Source organism: Sciurus vulgaris (genome assembly GCF_902686455.1).
Source record: "Sciurus vulgaris genome assembly, chromosome: 3".
In the NCBI taxonomy this organism is placed as follows: domain Eukaryota; kingdom Metazoa; phylum Chordata; class Mammalia; order Rodentia; family Sciuridae; genus Sciurus; species Sciurus vulgaris.
The window spans coordinates 153,904,521-153,929,050 of NC_136463.1; the positions used below are offsets into that span (position 1 = coordinate 153,904,521).

Consider the following 24,530-nt stretch of genomic DNA (forward strand, 5'->3'; position numbering starts at 1 on the left):
TGTCCCAAAGACTGTGCTTCTTCCCATCAGGAGGGACAGGGGGTTTTTAAAGGAACTCTTCAAGGGTTATATTCCAGGTGTGGTCTGGTGGGGGTTCCAGGGCCCCTCTGTGGCGTGGCAGATTAGGAGTCACTTGTTAATTTGGGAGATGGTCATCTCCTTCCTGTAGTGTGTATGATGAAGGGCAATTAACTAGGGGAAGAAAAAGATAACACTGCCTTCCTAATCTTGTTAGGGAAGGGGAGAGGGGAGAAAAAAACATGTTCTTCCAGAAAACAAGCCTCATTGTAATGAGAGTTACTTTAGAAGACGAGGGAATCAGTGTATAGTATTATTTTATTATAAGAAATAATGTCTTCAAAGCCTCTTTTTCCTACTGGATTGAATGTGTTGAGAGTGCAGACACTGTTGGCTACCATTAATTAATTCACTTGCAAGAAACTCCAAGTGGGCTGATAGTCCCCCATTTCCATTTTTTTTTTTTTTTTTGTCTTTTAAAAAATTTTATATATGTGCATGTGGGCTTACTTAAAATTTTTATTTATTTGCACATGGGCATACTCAAGAAAAGATTAAGATAACTACAATTTCATGAGTTTTCTGGTTTTATTTTAAAGGATAAGTGAGTTTGTAAAGGAGATGGGTAGGGAAATTGACGAGTCCCCTTTTTGCGGGGATTGTGTTCTAAAGGAAAGGCTGAAGCACCTCCTGGGTCCCAGAGCCATTTGGCTTTTCCTATAGGAAATTCCTGAGCTCTAAGGTGAGTAACAAAGTATACATTGGCCTTTAGGAGGTGCTGTTTGTCAGGTTATTTTAGTCAGGCGACAGGGAGGGAAAAAGCGTGGGCAGTAATGACACAATCAGGAAGTTGGTGTCAAAGTCCTCCAGACCAATCGGAGAAGCAGGGTTTGGGTCCTCTCTTCCCGCGCAAATGGAAGCTTCCTTGGACTTCGGAGCGCACCAACAATTCTAGTTTTTTTAAAACTTCGTGTTCAGGCAATTTTTAACCTCCAGAGGCTTGGTGGAACTACAGCCGAAGACATGTGAGTACCTCCACCCCCTACCCAGCACCCGGCTTCCAGATTCAGGCTCGACCTTCTCCTTTACTCATGTCATAGAAATTTGCAAAAATCCTGTTGCCCGCGATGACATTATTTCTGCCTCAATGTCTTTGCTGTGTCAGGGAAAATGAAAGTTAGTTGAAAACCAGGAAATCTTCAACATAAGGAGATGTAGTCCACGGAAAAGTCTGTCAGACTCACGGAAGCTGGGATCAGAATCTTAGGAAACCACAAGGCAGGTGATGAGGTCGACCAGGAAAGTTTCTCTGAGAAACCAACCGATGGATCTCAGGGCTACCAGAAGCAAAGACCCCAACCCATGTTCCTCCTCTTCCTCCTCTTCCTCCTCTTCCACTTTCTCCTTCTTTTCCTCTCCCTCTTTCTCCTCCTCCTCCTCCTCCTTCTCTTCTTTCTTCTCCCCCTCCTAATCCTCCTCCTTCCCTTTCTTCTCCTTCCTCTTTTGAGGTGGGGCCTCGCCATATTGCCCAGACAAGTAACTGGGACAGTGGGCACACACCACAATAACATCTGTTTTCTTTTTTTCTGACAACAAAAGTAATATATATTCAAATTAAAAAAAAAAAAAAACAAAAAAAAACAAAAAAAAAACTCGGATGGAAGCCCAGAAGAAAATTTATAATATCTGTTATATCACCTTTATATAACCACTTTTTGTTATTAAAATTTCATTCCTACCTTTAGAAAGTATTTTCCTGTTTCTAAAATAGCTGAAATTCTGCAGTGAATTCATACCTCAGTCTTTATAGAATGAAGAAGATTATTAGAATTTTTTTTTATCAATGCATTGCTCCTTTGAGTAGAATGAAATTCAATGTAGAGAATCCCATAGTTTATAAATAGATCAGGTAGATAAGTACTTTTTGTAAATTCCTACACTAATTTGAGCACTTCTTATTTAAAAAACAAAAAAAAAAAAAAAAAAAAAAAAAAAGCCACCCTTTTTTCCCCCCAGGATCTAGGGTAATGGCTTCCTTGTTGTGAGATAAAGACCTACCCTGTTAGCATTAGCAACCTGCAGTTAAGGATGCACTCATATCCCTCAGGGTGCCTCACTGTCTTGGGTTGTTCTTTCTGAAATGTCCACCAAGCCAAGATTGCTTTGTTTCTACAACTTAAAGAGTAAATCTAAGTGCTATTTCTGCCAATTAGGGGGCTTACAAATTCCAACCAAATTACCAGAGAAATTGTGCTATCATCTCTACTCTTAAATCTCTCCTGCTGGAGACAGTTTTGATTTAGAAGAAATCAAAGTAAATGGAGTTCCAATAAAAGCGCCCTCCACAGATCTCCTAGATGGTAACTTGTAAGTGTAGGGATAGAGTTTTCTGGGCTGGTTTTTTTTTTTTTTTTTTCTTTGTTTGTTGGTTGGTTGTTTTTGTGTTTGGTGCTGGGAATTGAACCCAGATACTCACACATGTTATGCAAATGCTCTACCCCTGAGCTATATCCCCAGTTCTTTTTTGTTTTTATTTTGTGCCAAGGATCTAACTTGCAATCCTTCACCCTCAGCCTCCTACGTCACTTGGATTACACCCATATGCCCAGGTGTGCACCCATATGCCTGGCTGGGCTGTTGGGTTTTAAAGTAACCCTGTATAATTTTTATTTCTGGCACTTCCAGAGAATTCTAATTCCCCAAACAGAAGAGACTGGGATTGATGGAGAGCCTGGCAAATGCCCAGAACAAAGCAGACTGGAATTGAGGGCAGATCTAGAACCAAAGGGGCCCTGCATCTTGCTCAATTCTGCCTTCCTTTGCCGCTCTCTCTTTCAGGATGGCCACAACTCAAGATCAAAATCTGGGTTCTAGTTCAGATGAAAACTGTCTATGGAGATTTCGAGAGAAGCTTCTGGCTATTGATGAAGAACTGAAGGTTCAAGATGTGGAAAGCCTAAAGTTTCTCTGCATAGGCTTCATCTCCCAGAATAAGCTGGAAAAGTCCAGCTCAGCCTTGGATCTTTTTGATCACCTTATGGAGAGGGAGTTGCTAAGTGTGAAAGAACCCTTCTTCCTGGCAGAACTCCTCTATACAATCAAGCAGAATCGTCTGCTGCATCACCTCGGCTACACCAAAAAGCAGGTGGAGAGTTTGCTCCCCACCCAAAGGAAGCTCTCTCTGTTCAGGTGAGGAGGTGTCTGTGAGAAAGACCAGGGTTTTTTTCTGTTGAGGGTGCATTTTGGCCTTTGGGCTGAAAGAAATCTGGAACTAAGATCTTTTTCTTATCTTCCTCCTTAAAAGAAAACCAAGAGATTCTATATTGGGAGGCTTGTCGGTTTCAGATGGTTGTGGGGGTCGATGAAGTTTCCAGACCCAGCCCTGGACTTGAACATGACTTTTCTTTGTTGAGCTGCTCACTATCCATGAAGCCACACTGGGTGGTGGGTCCTGAGCTTTTCTGGGTTCCCCGACTTTATGCTGGCAGACACAGCTCTTTCTCCTGGGATGCTCTGGTGTGTCTACTTATATCCAAGGATCTTAAGGAAAAAAAAAAAAAAATAGTGACTACTTGGAGTCAAATAAGCAAAATGAAAAAGGAGATCTGTCTCTGGGAGATATCACTTGTGTCATGTTTGGTTATAGATTTTTGTACGTTTTTGGCAGAAATTCAGGGAGATAAAATGTAATATAGACATTTTGCCCAAGAAGGTAAAATACTGGCATTGGGCTTGTCATGACCACACCTTAGACAACAGTGTTTTAAACTGCCTACAGATGTAGTGTCCCCTTAGGAGAACTTCACAAGAAGCCATCTTCAAAAGATGTTTTGTGGATATTACAGCCCTTCAGGCCTTGGCGTTGAAGCTGGCCCCAGAACCTGAGCTATCCTGGGGTCAGGGGAAAGATGATGAATTCCAGAATTCCACACTGCCCTCTGCCAGCTAAATATCTGAGGGATGCTTCTGGCATGTGTTAGTGTGTGAATGTGTTTTTCTGTTTGTGGACAATAGGACTATCCAGAACTTAAAGTCACTTTTTTCCTTTTTAAATCTATAGTGGGCTGTATATTAGCCAACACGAGGTCCTCTCCAACGCCGGCCTACAAACTAATCCTGATCTTCTAGAATGGAGTCAGACGGGGAAAGCATGCTGAATTTGCGTTTATGTTTTCCTAGTGTGAAGACAGTACCAGGAATCAGAAAGCCTGCCTCGATTGCTCACTGTATTATCTTAATTTAAATTGGTCACTTAGAGGCTCAGAGTTTTTGTTTTTGAATCTATCAAAGAAGACCTCATTATTATCCACTCCCAGTGTTAATCATTGACAGATAACATTTGTGAAAGACTTTGATTTACCATAGTATCCTCTGCAAGTGTGAGGTTTCATTTGTCCTTTTGGATATATTTCTTAGGAAACTGCTCTTTGAACTGTCAGAAGGCATTGGTGAAGAGAATTTGAAAGAAATCATCTTCCTGCTAGGAGATAACATTCCCAAAACCCCGATGGTGAGTGGGTCCTACAGCCAGGGGGTCTAGACAAGCATTCCCTTCACCCATGATTGGAAAGTGATATAGGAAGGTTTCTCTTGAAAAAGGGACCAGTACCATATGTGGTTAGGAACATTGACTTTGGTCCATGATTGGACCTGGAACATTGTTAGGAATAATGATTTTGGTATTGGATGGGTTTGGATTCTAGTCCTGATTTTGCTACTAACACTGTGTTGTGGGCAAGTGATTGAACATTTATGAGTTTGTATTTTCTTGTGTGTCAAATTATGTCCAGTCATACCACTTCCTTCTAGTACTGATGAATTATATGAAAAAATGTGCAAAAAGCACTATTAGGATTGTTTGGCATTTTAACTGCACAATAAATACTGACTATTGTTGACAGCCATTGTGTTTTATGGTATAAAATCAAACTGGGAGCATAAGAAGGGAATGAAGAGGTGGTAAGCAATGGCAGGGCGGGAGTTCTGTGTTCATCACCAGCACCAGGTGGAGGTCTTGAGGGGGCCCAGGTGTCCTTTTTAGTAGACTTTGTAGCATCTCCCCTGTAGCGTTTTTGTAAAGATCAAGTGAAACAAATGTTTGAGGATGTTTTGTAAAGGGCTGAACAGGTGTGTTGAATTACTAGAAATGGTTTTAATATTAACAGAATTGTTATCAGCTAGTATTATCTCTATATTGGTCACATTTAAAGGCAGGAAGATTGTTGCATGTGTCTCTTCCAGGCCTCACAATTATCTATATTTTTCTTTTAACTTTAATAATTTGTGACAAGCAAGTTAGCTAATTTGAGAAGGGGAGACTTTCAAATTTTACCCTATACCATTGTGCTATTTTTTGTGTTTTTATTAGACTTTAAGTTAGGTAAGTACATAAGAATACAATAGTATTCAGTAGTACAAAAGAATGCATGTAATGTGGGTAAAAGTTTTGAAATGTAGTCAAGAAGTGAACAGTCATGAACTCACCATTCAACTTCAGAAAGGGAGCATCAAATGGTTTCTGAGCTACCTGTGAGGTCCTCCCGGGTCAACTGACGTTATTCATGAGAAAACCTCTGGAGAGCGGGAAGTGGTTTTATGTGGTCGGTAAAATGAGGACTATGTTCGTAATTCATTAGCCTCATTTCCTGGAATCAGGTATGAGACCTGAGCAGGTTCCCTGTCTTCCAGTCTCAACCTTTGAGTCATTTTATTCCCTTTTTAGAGTCCTCAGGGATTTCGGCCTCTTGAGTTCTTCTGTTGGTCACCTCTTATTCTCCTTTTTGTGTTTCTTGCTCCCAAAGGTTGGCTGTGGGTTCCTTGGGGGTGGGGACTGAGTCTTACTCATATTTTAGCTCAGAACTTGCAGGATCTATTACCAAATGGTATAATGATGAGGCCATCCTCTCCCTTCTCTTTCTGTTGGAGAAAGCTGCCTGAACCCTTTTTTATTTTTTGCGGTGCTGGGGATCAAACCTAGGACCTTGCATATACTAGGCGGGTGCTGTACCACTGAGCTACGTGCCCAGTCCCCCGAATCTTTTCTTTTTATGTGATTTTTGAAGTGATAACTAGGAGAGGTAGCAGGGAAAACTGAAGAACTGTGAGGGTGATCTGCAAAGATAAAATATTTTCATAGTTGTTGCTCCTTGTCAGAGTCTACTAACTTTCTCCCTCAGATGGTCCTTGGAAAGCCTGTGTTTGTCATCTCACACATTTCTGGTTTTTTTTTTTTACACTTTTTTCTTATTTTGCATTTTTATTATAAAAAACCAAGCAACTAAACAACTAACAAACAGAACATAGGTATAGAAAATGATACAGAACACACAGAGTAATGCACTATTATAAAGCTAATACCCTTGAAACTGCAGCCCAGGTCAAGAAATCACCTTTTGCATTTTACAGAATCTTATTGTACATTGTGCCATCTGAACTCGCTGTTTGTGCTCCTGAGTTGAGTGCTTTCAAAGTAAGTGAATAGATGGGAATTTATTAAAAATATTAAAAATTTCCATCCACTTTACAGACTGCATTTTAATTCACTGTACACAAATGGGGTACAACTTTTCATCTCTATGGTTGTGCACACTGTAGATTCAAACCATTTGTGTAATCACACATGTACATAGGGTAATGATGTCTGTCTCATTCCACCATCTTTCATACCCCTGCCCCCTGCCCCCTCTCATTTCCCTCTACGTAATCTAAAGTTCCTCCATTCTTCTCTTACCCCCCTGCATCTCCTTTTCTTCACAGGGAGAATCCTGGTTCTTATGTCACAGGGGATAATAGAATGTTTGATAATCTATGTTTTTTGTTTTATTTCATATGACACACACTACAGTCTCAGAGTATATGTTCCTACCTCTTTCACCAATATGATTGTTCACATAGATGGAAAATTATTTTGCATGTGTTCTATCTGTCCTCTCCCCATGTCAGAGCATTCAGCCATTCTATGCTACACTCCCCTTCTCCCTTTTAGTCCACATTTAGATCTTGTTCTATAAACATTGTGTGTGTGTGTATGTGTGTGTGTGTGTGTGTGTGTGTGTGTGTGTGCACATGTGCGTGTAGAGAGAGAGAGGGAGAGTGTGTGAGTTCTTAGAAAATAAAAAACAAGAATTTTTGTTTTAAATAATTTTTATAAAGCACCAAGGGGGTATTCTGCTTCTGCCTGACATTTCAGTGCTCATGTTTGCAGTGAGGCAAAGTCATGCAAAGTCATGCAAAGTGCTGAACTGATAGATAGCATTTTTCTTTAAAAGCTGAAATTCTCAACACTGGAGAGATTCCTGTAGTTTGAAAAGCTCTCCCTGTGCTTCTGAAAATATTCTGTCCCAACTTGGGGCGTCTTCCTACAAGTTTTCCAGTGTCTGGATTTATAAATAAAATAAAACCTCTTTTTATGGCTCTGACCCTCCCTTTGTCCTGGACAGAAGTCTTTACTCAGGGCAATGTGGAGTGGGGATTGAGAGGTGGGGGAAAGGACACTTGTTGAAGGAGTCCCGCAACGCTCCATACGGCAGAGTTTGTCCACCCAGAACAACTAGGAGAGTGTCCTTCCTCTTTCGTTTGCATAGGTGCTGGACCTCTGTTCGAAGGTGTCTGTGTGTACAGGATTGTTTTTATGATCAAAGCCTTCCAAACATTCCTCCCCTTGCTAAATCAGCCTGTCAGTCAACAAAGGCCCATGCTCGACAGCCAAATGATTTTTTTTAAATGTTTTTCTCAGTCCAACAGTAAAAGGAAGTCATTGTGTTTAGCTGTGGCATGGAGGTGATCAGATTCAGGATCACTTCCTTCTTTGATTTCAAATGAGCTCAGCTTCATTCCCAGGGGATTCCAATTCTTCATGTCATTATCGTGGCTGAGTTATAGCCTTAATAACTGGGTTTGTCTCTCCTGGACTTTGCAATCAGGCCAGCTTCTGAAGTACGTGGAGGGCAACCTCTAACTATCCCAGAGGAGTTTCTTACCAGGGCTTGAAGAGTCTGCATTATCTACTATTACAATTTCAAAAGAAGTACCACAGAAAAAGTAAATTACTTATAGCCATTAGAGGAGGACCTGGATCCCTTCAACCAAAAGGAAAAGGTTCTAAATTCTTATGGGCTTTTCATGGGGACAAAATGACTTTTTGTTGTCATTTTGAGACAGTGTCTTTCTGTTGCCTAGGTTGGGTTCAAACTCAGTCTTCCTGCCTCAGCCTCCCAAGTAGTAGCTGGGAAGACAGATGTGCACAACTAGGCTTAGTCAAAAATGACCTCTCTGGGGTATTCTGGGATTCAGCTTTGATAACTCTCTTATGCAATTAGGCAGGCTAGCTACCTGCACACTTCCTGTGAGACCCGAACAACTGTCCAGAACTCCGTCCTCAGCACAGTGCTCAGCGTAGAGATTGATATGAAGGAAACTACACCCGAACCTACTGGCTCTTTAGGGAAGAAACAAAATAAAAAGCTTTGGACTGTCTCTGCTCGTATTTTCCAGGGTGGTGTTTTTAAACTAAGGTATGGGCTCCATTTAAATTGTGTGTTTGTGTGTGTGTCATTTACCAAACACCTAATAAACTTCTTACACATTATAAACTTTCCATCATTGTTTTTGAGAATCATGTCTTAATTCCTTTTCTTCCTCCTGGTAGGCTGTTGTCAAGACATGGATTTTGGTTTTGAGGTTCCTAGAGAGCTCACTTGTGTATTATTTGCTGCAGAACAGTGTGCGGGAGTGTTGGGGGAGTTCCTTCTGACCTTTGTGCCCAGCTGATTAGCTCAGGAAGATTCTTCCTCCACGCCTATCTTCTACTTTGCCCCTTTACCAGCTGGTGTGCTGGGGCTGCTTTGGAGTGACATACGTCTTTGCCTTTCTGGTCCTCCTGTTTCTGGAATTTCTTGAAAAATTTTTTTTTTTTTTTAACCAGATGCAGACAGAAACCAGTTAAGACTTTGAAACTCTGGCCTTTGCCTGGATTGTTTGTGTTTTGAGTGCCAGGTTGGAAAACACACACACACACACACACACACACACACACACACACACACACACACACACTTTTATTAACCCTGCCTCTTCCTGTGTTGCCGCTCTAGCTTCCTCTTTACCTTTCCTGCTAACCCTCTTGAAAGAGTAGTCTACACACACTCTTATCTCCACTAACTCAACTCTTAGACACATTCTGATGTATTCTAGAATGGCTTCCACCTGTATCGTGCCCATGAAACTTCTTGCTGATGCCACCAAGCACTTCCTAATAACCAGTTCCCAGTTTCTCCTCATGTGCCCACTTGGTTCTCTTTGCATGGCGTTCCCTTCTCCACCTTGTCACTGAGGGCCTTGCATTCTTCATCAGTCCAGACATCAGCTCCCACGTGCAGCTTATTCGGGGCTGGTATGTGGGATGGATGAATGGGGAATAAATGAATATCATCACCATTGGAAGACACCTGTGATTCTTTCCTCATTTTTTTTTTACCCAGTTAAAAGTGATCCCTAAAACTCACCAAATTATATTTCACAGATGTCCAGTGTCTCCTCTGCATTTCCACCACTAGTCCTAGGCCAGGTCTTGATCATCTTCACCAGGTTATTTAATCTTTCAGCCAATATTTTCTCAATTCATTTCTGCCTTCGACTTACTCCCAAGATTCTCATTTGAAAACAAATCTGTTCGTGTTCCCGTTGTCTTTAATGATCACTGATGGTAGTCCTTGACCCCTGGGACTTTGACCAAATTCCTCCTGTGGTGTGTGTGTTCCTTCAAAAGGCCTTACACCAGCCCGCCATTTCAGCCATGTCCTAAGGCTCATTGGGGTTTGTACTCCAGCCTCTTTCCAAGGTTCCCAAGTACTTGGCAAGTTTTCAAACTTTAAACTGTTCAATGTGGAGACTGGAGTCTCCCTTCCCGTTTCCCACCTGACCAATGCCTACATGTGCAGTTAGATGGTGTTCACATGTTCTCTTTCTAATTGCTCTTTTCTGTGGGTTCTGATATAAGTTTGTTCATATTTTTAATAATCAGATCAATATATTAAGTTCTAATCTCTGAAAGGATTATGGTACCTTCTACCTCATATATAATTAAATTGATATTAATATATATTAAAATATTAGTCAATTTGTGATTCCATCCCTGCACCAGGATAACTTGATATTTTCTTCTAAAATATCAAACGTGAGGTTCTTTCCAAATATTTTCTCCCTCATTTCTTTGGTGTCCCTGTTTTTCTGGTTCCCTAATCAATTATATCATTTATGACTGTGAGTTAGAGTCAGTATAGCTCTTTGGCCAATAAGACAGACTTTGACAGATAGCACCAGCTCTGCCACTTATTGGCTTTGTGACCTTGAGCAAATTACAGAACCTCTTTGTATTTCAGTTATTTCATCTTTAAATGGATATTATAATAGTGTCTACTGTAACAGTATTGGGCCATTTTTAGGTTAATACATAATAAGCACTATTCCTATTATACAATGAGTTATGAGTACTTGATATCTGGTATTAACGTGGCTTGTATAGAGATTTGCTTGGTAAAGCCTCTTTCCTACACTATTGAGCCACTTGGGGACAGATGCTGTACCACATTTATCACTGCACAACCTGGTGCTTAGTGTCCATGCATGTAGTGTTTAACATCTGAATGATAATCAGAAGGTAAGTAAATGTGACTCTACTGATTCTCTTGCAGACTTCTCTAAGTTTATTGGACTATCTAGAAAAAAAAACTGAAATAGATGAAGATAATCTGATTGTACTGGAGAGAGCTTTTCAAAAGGTCCTACCTTGCCTTATAAAGAAGATAGAGAACTATAAAAGAGAGAAAGGTAAGCAGCTTATTTTTGCTTACTTGCACCATGCTTACGTGTATGAGGTTTTCTTATCGTTTTGGTAATATTTTCTTGGGAAAACCAGAAATGTCCCCATTTGTTCATTTGGTACATATTTATTGAATGCATACTTTGGACCAGGCATTATTTTATAAATTGGAGGACTATGGCAAAGATTCTGGCCTTTTGGAGCTTATGTTTCAGTGGGGGAAAGTAATTTTAGGCAAATGAATATAATGCAGAGATAGCTAGCTCATTCTTATTAACTAGAAATTGTTTTGAATAAAATAACATAAAAAAGAAGGAGGCATATGGATTAAGAGTGAGCTCTATGGAGTCAGATTGCCAGGACTCTACTTATTAGTGGTGCTTTGGCCCTTTCCTTAGTCTTTCTTTGTCTTGCTTTTTCCTTCTGTAACGTGAGCGTAATAATATATCTATCTCATAGTTTTGGTGAGACTCTAATGAGATAATTCCTATAAAATGCTTGTGTGGCACAGAGAAAACATTCCTTTCATGTTGCTATTGTAGCTATGCTTATCAGAAAGAGAAGTCATAAAGACTTTTATCTTTCCAGAAATTACTTTCATTTCTTTCCTTTTTTTTTTTTTCCAACTGTACTTAGACTTGAACTCAGGGCCTTGCACATGCTAGGCAAGAGCTTTGATATGTGTTACAAAGACAGCTTTTCTGTGATATTATATAAAGGTAGAAACACAGGGCAGGAATCACACCTGACAAATGTCAATATGCTAAATATTTATGTTTCTCTGGGTCTATTTCCACTGTTAGAGTGATATATAGAAATTCATGAATATATTCAGGAAGTTTCTCTGTTACACCCACATTTTTGTTCAGTGAGTCAATCTAGTGTGCAAAATCTTTTCTTTAAAAATGAAACTAGCCAAGAGGAAGTTCCCTCTAAGAATTCAGTGAAGACAAAATGAGTTGAGAAACAAAATACACTATTGTTAAATTGATTTAAAAAAAAACCTCAAACAATAATTAAAGCAATAAATAAATGTAAATTTAAGTAAAAATTATGACAAATAAAAACAGTTCTTACAGTCAAATTATCAAATAGGAAATAAAAAGAAGGAAGTTCATACTGAAAGAGTATTGGAATCCTCATGTGAACTCCAAATGCTGATGTGTGTGTTTTTTCTAGTCACCTATTTTTTTCCCTGTAATGTAGTATCTCACACAAAGAACCACAGGACAGGGGAGCAGGTCATTTTGGATATTTGAACTTTGGATGAGACTCAGCTTTTCCATCTGCCTTACTGAGTCTTGAGTGTATCAGACGAGTTCTAATTCTTCTCTTTCTTTTTAAAATTTACCTGTGTGTGGTCTGTTTGGATGGCAAACATTATTAATCTTTTAATATTGGCTTTATACAATCCTGAGTTGGGGCCTAATTCTGCCTTTAGGATGAAAGGCTATTGAGAACTCAACAGAAAGGATGTGCAGAGCCCAATCTGTTCTGTAAGTGTGATCTAAAATCCAAGTCCCTTTTGTTTGTTTAAGACCTGGCTTTATTTAAGGTCACCTGGCTCACTTTCTGAGTTTTCTTGAACTTTGTTGTTTGCTTTAATATTTAAAATTTATTATTTAAAATAATGCATGTAATTATAATGAAATTGAATAAAACTTCAAATAATGAAAATAATATGAAGTGTAGAAGGTAAAAATCTTTCTCCTCTTCCTTCCATTGCCAACACATTCCCCAGAGATAACCACTGTTTCCAATATATTTTTGTAGATTCTTTTCTGTAGAGAAACAACTGTGACAGTGTGTGTAATATAAATTTAACAGGACCATGCTAATCATATTTTGTAACTTGCTTTTTTCCCACCTAATATGCCTGACATTTTTCATGAATATAATACAGATATAGCTAGCTCAATCTTATCAAGTTTCAAAGAAATCCATTTATGGATATGATACATTTACCCACCACTTCTGAATGTTTGTTCTTTTGACTTTTTTTCTTTCTTTCTGTTCTTGCAGTCTGAATCCTGATATTATCTTTTGAGGTAATGCTTTTGGGATCTTTGCAATTATATGGAACATTAAGTACCATAAATTATTTGGTAAAATATATGGTAGTTTTAAGGAATTAGTAAAATTATAAAAATAATAAGAATAATAAGAAGGAGTATATGAAAGACAAAGAATAAAAATATAACGAAAATAAAAATAATTTATAAATTACATTTTTTCTGAGTATTTATGCAGGTTTCCATAATCAAATGCCATTGAAAATTTATAAATCCCTCTCTCTCTCTCTCTCTCTTTTTTTTTATTTGCAGAGCTGGGGATTGAACACAGGGCCTTATGCCCGCAAGGCAAGCACTCTACCAACTGAGCTATATCCCCAGCCCATAAATCTCTTTAAAATAGTTACTTTTGATGATTAATTGTCTTGGATTGCTATTAGTTAGAAGGTGAATTTTTTTCTATCTGTGGTTTTATTTACAGCTGCCCAGGAAGCAACACCTCCTGTGGACAAAGAAACTGAGTCATTGCATCAAGGAGAGGAAGGAATATTTTCCCCATCAGACATTAAACAGTTCTATGGAACCCTACCAGTAAGTTGAGTGGTGTGCTGGGCAGTATTTATGAGCTGCCTGACTCCCACCTCCAGTCTATAGGAAGAGAGGAGGAATCAATCTTACTAGGTAGCATTTGTAAATATTCCCACCATGGCTGATTCCAAGTGAGTTTCTATTGTGCTCAGCAATCAAAGTCTGTGTAGAGCAACCTTGGGAGAATCTGCAGTGTTGCTCACAATGTGATGGTTAACCTTGGGAATGCTGATTCTTTCCTAAGTTCGTTTCTTTCCAACATGCTTGGGTAATTCTACTTTACCAATATCTATCAGCATCAGTGCAATGATCTTGACCTTTTAATTTTTTTTTTTTCAATTGTGTTACAACACACATACCATAAATTTTACCATTAGTCATTTAATTATAAGATACACATTACATAAAACTTAGCACATTAACTGCTTTTAAATATACAGTTCAGTAGTGTTAAGCACATTGTTCTGTGAATATTGCGAACATCCATCTCCAGAACTTTTTCATCGTCCCTAACTGAAACTTTGACTGAAACTTTGTACCCATTAAAAAGTAACTCCCCATTCACCCTGAAACCACTATTCTACTCTGAGACTATGAATTTGACTACACGGATACCTCATAGAAATGAATTTTTTCCCCCTTTGCATGCTGGGGATTGAGCCCAGAGTCCTTGTGCATGGTAAGCATGTTGAGCTTGCTTGGTAAGCATTGAGCGACACCCCAGTCCCAATATATATTCCTTTTTGACTGGCTGTAAGGTTCATTCACATTGTAGCATGTCTCAGAATATGTTACACTTTGTTCATTCACCAATGGGATCTCTACCTTCTGGCAATTGTGAATAATGCTGCTATGATTATTGGTATAAAAGTATCTCTTTGAGACTCTGCTTTTAATTCTTTGGGGCAATATACACATTGGTAAAAATGCTGGATTATTTAGTAATTCTATTATTCGCGTTTTGAGGACCTGCCATATGGTTTTCCACAGTGGCAGTACCATTTTACATTTCTACCAGCCGTGTATAAGCGTTCTCATTTTTCCATATCTTCATCAACACTTGTTATTTTCTTTCTTTCTTTTTTTTAACAGTAGCCCTCCTAATGAATGTGAGTCAGTGTCTCAATGTGGCTTTGATTTGCATTTCCCTAACAGTTAGTGATGTTGAGCTAATTTGCATATGCTTATCGGCCATTTATTTACCTTCTTTGGAGAAATGTCTATTTGGATGTTCTGCCCACTTTCTTAGTGGGTCTTTTTTGGGAGTTTTACTTTTCATTCTTAAAAAAATTCTTTCACAGGAGACTGGGGGTGTGGCTCAGTGGTAGAGTGCTTGCCTAGCATGTGCACGGCCTTGAGTTCAAACCCTAGCACTGAAAAAAAATAATTTTATGACTTCTTTACTGTGAGGGGTTTGCTACATCTAGTGTGGATGAGGGAAAGGATTTCTGTCAGAGGATGGTGCCAACTAGTAACCAAGAAACTTATGTAATCAAACACAAGAGCCAATCATCTTTTCAAATGGAAGGGGGTGTGATGGATGGAGCCATGCCAAGATCTGGCCTCCGCAAGATGGAGAAGCCCACCTTCACCTTTATTTATAGTCTCACAGGTAAAGGGGCCTGGACCAGGAGGGACTTCTGTGAAGAACAGGACAGGTGGAGTTAGGAAAGCCATTTGCTTAGAGAATTAGTGTTTCCTCAAATGGTGAGGTAACTCTGAAACAGTCTCCCATGATTGCCAGTTCCTGGGAGTCAGACTTCTGTGTCCCATGGCTCAGCCAAGCCTGATTCTGCTGACCATGGATGGCTTCCCACTTAGTCCCCTTTTTCTGTTTTTTAAAATGTAAATGTTGGGAGCTACTTTGAGGTTCTGGTTTTTGGTTCTGAGAGCTACTTCGAGGTCCTAGATCTTGGTTCTGAGGGTATGGCAATCTATTATCATGATACAAAAAGAATTAGTTGCACATCTATCATTCCAATAATATACCATTCAATTTAGGAAGTATTTGATCAGCTAGAGATGCAAGGTTCTTGAGATCGATTTTGCTTTTTCGAATATCCTGGATGTGGTGATGTAATTTTATAAGATCCAGGCTATTATTATTGCTGTGTCCAATGTCCATTCAATGATTCTTGATTATCTCCCAGTCCCATTGGGAAGTACGATATTTGGTTGCAGTAACAAAGATGTACTTACAGTCATGATGGCATTTAAGACTTTGTTTAAATTGGAGAGCAGAAAGCTCATTACTGATATTTGTAATAGTAGCTGTTAAACCATTTAATTTGATCTCAATCATTCTATTAATACTTAACTTTCAGGGGCCACAGCATCTTGACAGAATGTTCATGCCCCCAGATATATTGAATGTAGGAACACATAGAAGCCTGAAAGAATACATTAAAATATATAGGACCCAAATCATCATCAAATAAGAAATAACTGTTAGAATGCAAATGAGAATTACTCATCTTTCTAGTGTAACATCAATCAGTTTGCTGGGCTCTAATTTGGTCTTCATTGCATGGTTACTAGTAGGGCAAGGTAATATCCAAACAAAAGGGGATTGTCTAAATTACATGGAGTTTCAAAAAATCAGAATGATTATATATCTAATATTATTTTGTATTCTGAAAACAGTTTTAAATAACTCAACTATTTGCCTAGTTTCTTAGATCTTCCCTTGTATTAAAAAATCAGGTTAAACATGGTTGCTTATAAATTCTTTTCACGAAGAAGTAAAAGTGAAACATGTTTAGTGGCAATGCTGCCACGTTAAGCCTTCCTGGCTTTAAATCTTCTGGAGGAAGTGACGTTCTGGTGTAACTGTCTTTTATTAATTTTTGAAGATCAATCCAAAACATACCCACCACCTTTTGAGATTCTATGTTGAACTGGCAAGACATTTGTATATTTTATCCATTTAGGAAAGGTGCCATATTTTATTGCAGAACAATTGATATTGGTGGATGTTGCATAGAAATGACTGGCTTTTTATGAGAAAGTCCCATTTTAATGACTGTTCAAACATATAATCTTAAATTCCAAGAGCCAGTATGATTAGCTAGCCTAGGTATTCCCTATGCTCTTTTCCTCAGCAGTTACCTTTAGATAGGCAGTGTCTATCATGGGACCAGGATATAGATATGTTTCCACTGGAGCCAGTACAGTTAAATCCAGTCACGTGGATGGGTGTAATGTGAGTATCTGTAAAACCTCCCATCATGTGCATATTATCAGTAAGTATTGGAATGGATTCTCCAGCCCACATCACTGGGTGTATTAAAGGTGGATCTGGGAAATGGGCCCAACAGATTTCCCATATACTTCACTTACCTGAGAGCTCAACGGAGCTAGCACACAAACATTGTGGTTGGAGATCCAAGATCTCCTAATTGTAAAATCTGGTGCATTCTGTTGCTCCATGTGTCACTCAGCAGCAGTGAGACTCCTAATATCATAATTTTTAGAAACTTTTATTGAAATTAAGGGAGTTTACATAGGGTTCTCTTTCCCCCTATTTTTTAGAATTATAGAAAATGATCAATACAAACTGGAGCATGATTAGCCTTAAATTGTAGACAATGGCTTAGGATTGTACAAGTATTCAAACCATAAGAAGTGACTTATTAAATATTTTCATTTGGCCAAGAAAATTAATAAAAGTTACCTATTATTAAAGTTGTTGAGTTAAAGAGGGCATTACAGTAAAAGAAGGCCTTTTACCAAATATATGATTTGGTTTTGTCTCCAGTAGTGGGCTGACTGACAAAGTTACAAAATGGAGTCAGTACAAGCATTGAAAATCTCTTGACCTGTTTGTCCTATAGGTAATGACCTTATTATCTTAAATTTACTTAAGTTATTATATTAGAATTGTTAGTATCTTTCAGGACAACGATCCAACTAATTATTTTAAAAATTTTAGAATTTATGTCATTGATCTAGCAATCATATTTTAAGGGATTTTTTTGTGAAAATAACCTTCATGCATAATGACACAGTTGCATGAACATTCTTAACAACACTGCCTTCAAAGTTCAAAAATAGCTCAACTGCCCAACATAGGGTTTTGGAGAAAAGAAATACATGATAAAAAAGTTGGCATTAAAAGTAATATTGTAAAAGAGTACTAATTATGTGTAATCTAAAACAATCTTATAAGCTTTAAAATTAACAATATGTTTCCATATGTATAAGATATGCATATTTCTAAGCTTATTTATGGAAAGCAGTTTAGAAGGTTATTTACTAAATATTAATAATAGTTATTTATGGATGGTAGTCTCTCAAAAGATTCCTATGTGTACTTAATGTTTCCTAAGTGGGTTTCTTAAAATTCAGGTAAGGTGCTTTAATTCTGAAATCATCTTTAGCCTCTTATTTGAACATTATTTCATAAAACCTCCATATATAATTCTTTGGATCAATATAAATCAAGTAACAATTCAATATCATATCTGAACCATGAAACAGATAAGTCACGACAGTTTTTGTTCCCTCTTGGGGGAAGGTATCAAAATACTTCTATATCCCATATTGTAAACCTTTAAATAAGTCAGTATCTCCTGAATGTCCTTTAGAAATATGGTTAAGTTTACTTCTCAGTGTAGAGAGTAACATAAAAATTTTATAACATATTTATTTAATTTTAAAATAGTAAATGACATAATTAAACTCGTAATTAATTTGCTACTATTATATAATATAAATTATTATATATACTATTATATATACTACTATTATACATATAAATTTGTAAGAGACCATTATTGTAAAAAGCTTTAGCTTGGAGAGCATCCGCTTAGTAAAATGTCCTTTTAAATTTTATACTTTAAAGACTTCTTTATTTGGGAAATAAAGATACAATTAGCATAACAAGTTAGTAATAATCATTATCATTAATTAAAACATAGTCATCAATGTTTTTATATTAACCAAATTTAGCTTTTAAAGAGAAATTTGAAATTTGGAATGTAAGATGGTATATTAAAATAACAGTTGTTGTTGAACCAAATTGTATAAATCATAATTTCCTTGAAATTAGCTTTTCTAAATAATAGAAACTCAAGAGGCATAAGAAATTATTTTATTGGAATGAGAGATTAATGTTTTAAGTATTTCCTTTTTCTTCTATCCTTTAGTTAGAAGGCCCAATTAATAAGGGTTGGGAAGAGATCTTATCTATGTTTGTAAAAAGCCTTTATGGTAGAAACTTAGTAGAATTTAAAGAATAAAAGCTTTAAATTATCTTAGCTGATTATTTTAATTATATATAGCCAACTTAATTACATGTAAACCTTTTGAAAATTATTTTGTAAAAATTTTGTTTTAATTTACTCAAACATGTTATAGTTTTCTATTTTACCAAATGAAAAAAAAATTTAGACCCTTATTTATCACATCTGATAGTTTAAGTCTTAGCATCTTGGTTCTCAATGAGAAGACAGTGAATAAAGGAATTTTAGACCTTCTTTATATTAACCAAATTACAAATACATCTAATGTTTAAATATATTAAGAGTATCTGATGTTTTTATATTTAGTAGATGATATTTTAATATCCAACTGATAATCTTTTAGCATTTCATCCTTGTAAAGCAATAAGTATCTCCTGTAATAAAAGTTTAGATGATTAATCCCATTTACCTCAAATTAGACTTATTTATTCTTAACTGCACAAGTCAAGACATCAAACAATTGTAGATATTAATATTAATCATCTCTTTCGTGTTGAAGAAAACCATTAGAAATAAGGGATATAGATCCTAAATATTATGGGAATTAAAAATTTTATTATTTATTTGACCACCTGGAAAAATGTGAATTAATAATTATAAAGAAGCCTTTTTATTTTTAGTACTTTACCTTATTAATTCATGTGAATTAAAGTTACTTGGATTCAGTTTTACTTTAATTTAAAATTGTAAGCATGCTCACTGAACTGTAAGTAAATTTTAAAATCATGTAAATATAATCATTGCATGCACACATTTATATATCGGTCAAAAAAGGAAATTTTCACAATTTATCATAAGTGAAGCTTCACATCAATGAACAAATATCCATCAAAGCTTTGATTTAATTTGTCTAAAAATTTAAGATACAAAAGAACTTCAAAATATTTCGGATTACCGGTTTTTGTCGGGACGATTGTTACTCACCTTTAGAATTATCCCTAAAAAGCAAAAAATTAATCCATTAAAAAGCACAATCAGGGGCTGGCGTCGTGGCTCAGTGGTAGAGCACTTGCCTGGCATGTGTGAGGCCCTGGGTTCAATCTCAGCTCCATGTATAAATAAAAATAAAACATGCATTGGTGACTAAAAAACTATATATAATATATATATATATATATATATATATATATATATATATATATATATAAAAGCACAATTGGAACATCTTTTCTGAACTTTAGAATTTTCCTCATTTAACTTTGGCTGAAGACAGTCTATTTGAGAGAATGAAGGAAAGCGCTGGTGAAAACTGAACTGCAGCTTAACCGAGAGGTGCCCCTGCTGCAGCAGGTTAGCGGAGATCAGTCTCTAAAGATACTTATTTTTTCCAGCGAGCAGCGGGGAGGGGCTAGAAATGAGCCCTCAAAGACCATGGGGTTCCTCCATTTTTCTAAAATTCCCATAACCCGTGCCATGGGACCTCCAATCCCTGTGCCATTTCTCTCATCTTGGTGGCCGGCCCTGAGGGGCACTGCCTGGACAGGAACCAGTCATGCTCTCTAGGAGCAGGTGGCTCTCCCAGCATTGCTGCAGAGCGTCCTGTCTACGGCCTCCCATCCTACCCGCCCCAACAGAAACCATGCTCTTTCTGCAGCACTGGAGGCTGTATCCGGAACACACATATTTAAACTACAAAACTTGCCAATGAATTTCCCCTTCTTAAGTTATAGATTTTCCCTGAATTCCTGATTAGGATCTTTTCTTCCCAGGATTCTAAACTTCTGCACCTATCTCAGCCAAGTTAGGACTCAGTGAGGAGCCAAGTCGCACAGTGAAGCTTCACAGTGCTACAGGAGAGAGACCCAGGCAGGCCTGCCATGGAGTCTGCGAGATTTAAAACAGCTACATCAGTGTTTAAGATGCAGCTACATCAATGTTTGTAGCAGCTCAATTCACAATAGCTAGATTGTGGAATCAGCCTAGATACCTTTCAATAGATGAATGGATAAAGAAACTGTGGCATATATACACAATGCAATATTAGACAGCCATAAAGAAGAATAAGATTATGGCATTTGCAGGTAAATGGATGGAGTTGAGAATATCATGCTAAGTGAAATAAGCCAATCCCAAAAAACCAGAGGCCGAATGATCTCTCTGATAACTGGATGATGATATATAACAGCAGGGGGAGGCAAGAATGGAGAAAGGATGGATTGTATAAAGGAAAATGAGGGGTGGGGAGGGTGCGGGGGGGAAGGAAAGTTAATAGAATGAGACAAACATCATTACCGTATGTACATGTATTATTACACAAACAGTGTGACTCTACTTCATGTACAACCAGAGAAAGTTGTACCCCATTTGTGTAAAATAAAAAAAAAAAAAAATGAAAAAAAAAAAAAAAAGATTTAAAACTACCAGGTCTGCTACTACTTTCAAGAACTGTAAAAGTTGAATTCTTTCCACTGAATTTTCACTCTGGTTACGTATTGGATATAGCTGAATAGATTCCTGTTTTTATTTCTGTCTTTGTAAAGAGCGAATTCTCCAGGTTTAACGTCACACAATAAAAAATTCCTTTCTCTTCCTCTTAATAAGCTCTTCGCAAGCATGTGCTTCCCAGGAGAAAGGGCCAACACTTAACTTACTTCTTATAAAATCCTCTCGAACAGCTCCAGTTCAAATGCCAATTATGGGGGTTTCTCCACATCCAGTGTGGATGAGGGAAAGGATTTCTGTCAGAGGACGATGCTATCGATTAATTACCAAGAAGCTTATGTAATCGAATAAGCACAAGAGCCAATCATCTTTTCAAATGGAAGGGGGTGTGATGGATTGAGCCATACCAGGATCTGGCCTCCCACAAGATGGAGGAGCCCACCTTCACCTTTATTTATAGTCCCACAGGTAAAGGGAACCTGACCAGGAGGGGCCTCTTCTTTTTTTTTTTTTTTTTAAGTGCTTTGCAAGCTTTATTTCATTATAATGACAACAATCAGAGAACAAGGTCAGGCTATTAGCTTATTCAGGATTGCACCACACTAAGCTAGATATGATTGTAAAAACAACCACAAGCTGGCTGGAAGAAAACCCAGCAGTCCATGTGTCCAAGGTATGAAATGGGAAATGGACATGAACCAAAAGTCAAGCTGGGTTCAACAAGGGATTGTTTTGCCCCTGCCTGATGAGATGATCACCACCAACTTGACTGATGCCATTCTTCCCAGGTCAGGAGCAATCCAATCTATTCTGGGGCCAAGGGATCTCACCCTTGATACAAGGAAGAATGGCTCGCTGCTGGATGGCAGAGGGCTTCTCAAAACCATAGGCGTAGATGCCATGGAGGAGGGACTCCGAGAGATTCATGTTATCAAAGCTGTCAACAATCTCATTCCAGTTACTCGGGAATCCTGACTCGCAGACATGATCCTTAGAAATTAGAGGAGGGGCTTCTTCTGTGAGGAACAGGATGGGGTGGAGTTAGAGAAGCAATTTGCTTAGAGAATTAGCATTTCCTCTGATGGTGAACCAACTCTGTACAGGGCCATCTACCCCCTGGTTGCCTGAGACAGTCTCTCATGGCTGCCAGTTCCTGGGAGTCAGACCTCTGTACCCATGGCTCAGCCAAACCTGATTCTACTAAACATGGTTGACTTCCCACACTTTACTATTTTCCTGGTTTCATATTTTGGAAGTTATAACATTAAAATTTGGAAATATATTCAATCTTTCAGAAAAGTTACAAGAATGTAAACAACACAGAGAACACCTGTATGCTGCTTGCTTAGATTTTTTTCTGTTTATTTTATCATTTTTGTGTTCTCTCCACACCTACATGATTTTTTTCTGGACCTTTTGAAAGCAAGTTGCATATATCAAGACCCTTAATCCCTAATTGCTTCAGTATATATTTCCCAAAAATAAGAATATTCTTTTGCAGTGCTCTCAATGCCAAAATGTTAAATGAATACTACATTTTTATCACATTGATGGTTCATATTTCAATTTTGGCTGTTGACCCAATAGTGTCCTTGATAGTTTTTTACTGTCAGTAAAAAATTTTGTCAGTACAAAATTCAATCTGGGGGACTTGCAGAGGGACCTGTTTTTGAAACTGTCACTGGAGTGCAGTGAAGATAATTGGGCAGCCCAGAAACCTAGGCATGAAGATCAATCCTGTGAGAGAAAGGGGTTCATCATGGTGGATAACCTAAAGCAATCCCTGCATTGAAGGCTCCACGCTGTTGTTGTATCAGACATAGATGGAGTACCTGTTAAAGAGGGCAATGATCATGCTCCAGAGCATGCTTTGAGACCTGGTTTTTATCTACTTTTGCCCTTCCTACAGATCAAGGAAGTGAACTTGGGCTTTCAAAAAACAAAAGCATCATCTATTACTGTAACACTTAACCAGGTGGTTCAATTCGGTTGTTTACCTGTGATGGTGGGTTTCCGAGCCAGCAGCATGCCAATATGGGACTGATTGTCAGCTTAGGAAAGGGCGTTGCTCCTTTACTTGAATGATTTTTAAGTTGTGGAAGTTTCTTAATCTGGTGATGTGTACCTTGTCTTCATTAGAGCAATGCAATATCAATCCAGCAATCTTTAGATCACAATAATGCTTTTATCCATGTACTTGAGAAAGGGTCCTTTTTCCCTTTCTATCCTAAAGATACTACTTATACTAAAGAGTCTATCATCCATAGACTGGTTGTTAGATTTACTTGTGTAAGGTCTTTACTTATTGATTGAGGTCAGGGGATATCATGGAAATGGTTCTGTCACAGCTCCCATGGACTTTGTCCAGTCACCAGATATGAATGAGATTCTATTCAGTGGATCCGAATCAAAATGGTCCATTGATCCACTTGAGCCATTAAACGTTCCCTATTGAACAATACTCTTAGGCCTACAAGGATGCAGCAGACCCTTTTTTGGGCATAATAGTGACATGTTTTTCTCTACATAATGTTTTATTTCTTTGCATTGTGAGGAAGACAAAATAGCTTAGAAAAAAATAATGAAATCAGTACGATCACTACCTTTCCTTTGGATATATTATGTTGCAGTACAGATGAATTTTTTATGTAATTGGGTTTATTATTGTCATTGTTAAATAAAATAATACATAGTTATTTTGACATTTTCTTAGTATAAAGTTCTATTATTGTCTAATATTGATAGATTCAAGCTACAGCAACAAAAACTCTCTAGGGTCTTCAATCACTTCTAAGAGTATAAAGGAGTCCTGAGACCAAAACATTTGAGAACATTTTGTCTATAGTTTGGAACTTAAGTAATTCCACTTGTTTAGGATAAATGTTATTAATTGATTTGATTCTTCTCAGAAGGTGCTGGTCTTTAATGAAAAGGAATATTATAGCTTATGTTTTTTTCTTCCCATTCTATTTTCTGTAACTAGTTTTTTAAAGTTTGCATGTTTCTTATAAAATTGAAATGTGGCTTGTTATTGAATTGTTTCTAATATCAGCATGTATATAAGCATAATATAAAAAAATTCAATCTAAGATCATACAACTGTAATACAGTATTTTATTTAGTTGTCATGTCCCTGTACTTTCCTTTAATCTTGAACATCTCCACAACTTTCCTGTCTCTTTTATGACATGGAGGCTTTTGAAGAATGTAGCCATCCCTCCCACTTTTTAAAAATTAATAGAATTTTTCTTATTTTCAGTGCATGTGATGTTTCCTCTTGATTAGATTCGAGTTATATATTCTGGTCACAACATCACATAAGTGAGATGGTGCCTTTCTCAGGGCATCAGATCTGGAGGTACATGATATTCATCTGCCCTCCATTGGTAATGATGATTTTGATTACTTGGTTAAGAAGTCTGATTTCTATAGTATGTAGTTTATGTATAGTTGTCCCTCCTTATCTAT

At 37.6% G+C, this 24,530-nt stretch overlaps 1 protein-coding gene across 1 annotated transcript in view; it reads left to right on the forward strand.

Annotated features, from left to right (window-relative positions):
• Positions 1–542: 542 nt before the first annotated feature.
• The window catches only part of CASP10 (caspase 10), a 39,531-nt gene continuing 15,543 nt past the window's right edge, over positions 543–24,530 (forward strand). Inside the window, exons 1-5 of the mRNA XM_079135545.1 lie at positions 543–1,043; positions 2,857–3,207; positions 4,435–4,528; positions 10,710–10,845; positions 13,331–13,440. Coding sequence (XP_078991671.1) covers positions 1,042–1,043; positions 2,857–3,207; positions 4,435–4,528; positions 10,710–10,845; positions 13,331–13,440 — 693 coding nt within the window. The 5' untranslated portion in view covers positions 543–1,041. The remainder of the gene's footprint in view (positions 1,044–2,856; positions 3,208–4,434; positions 4,529–10,709; positions 10,846–13,330; positions 13,441–24,530) is intronic.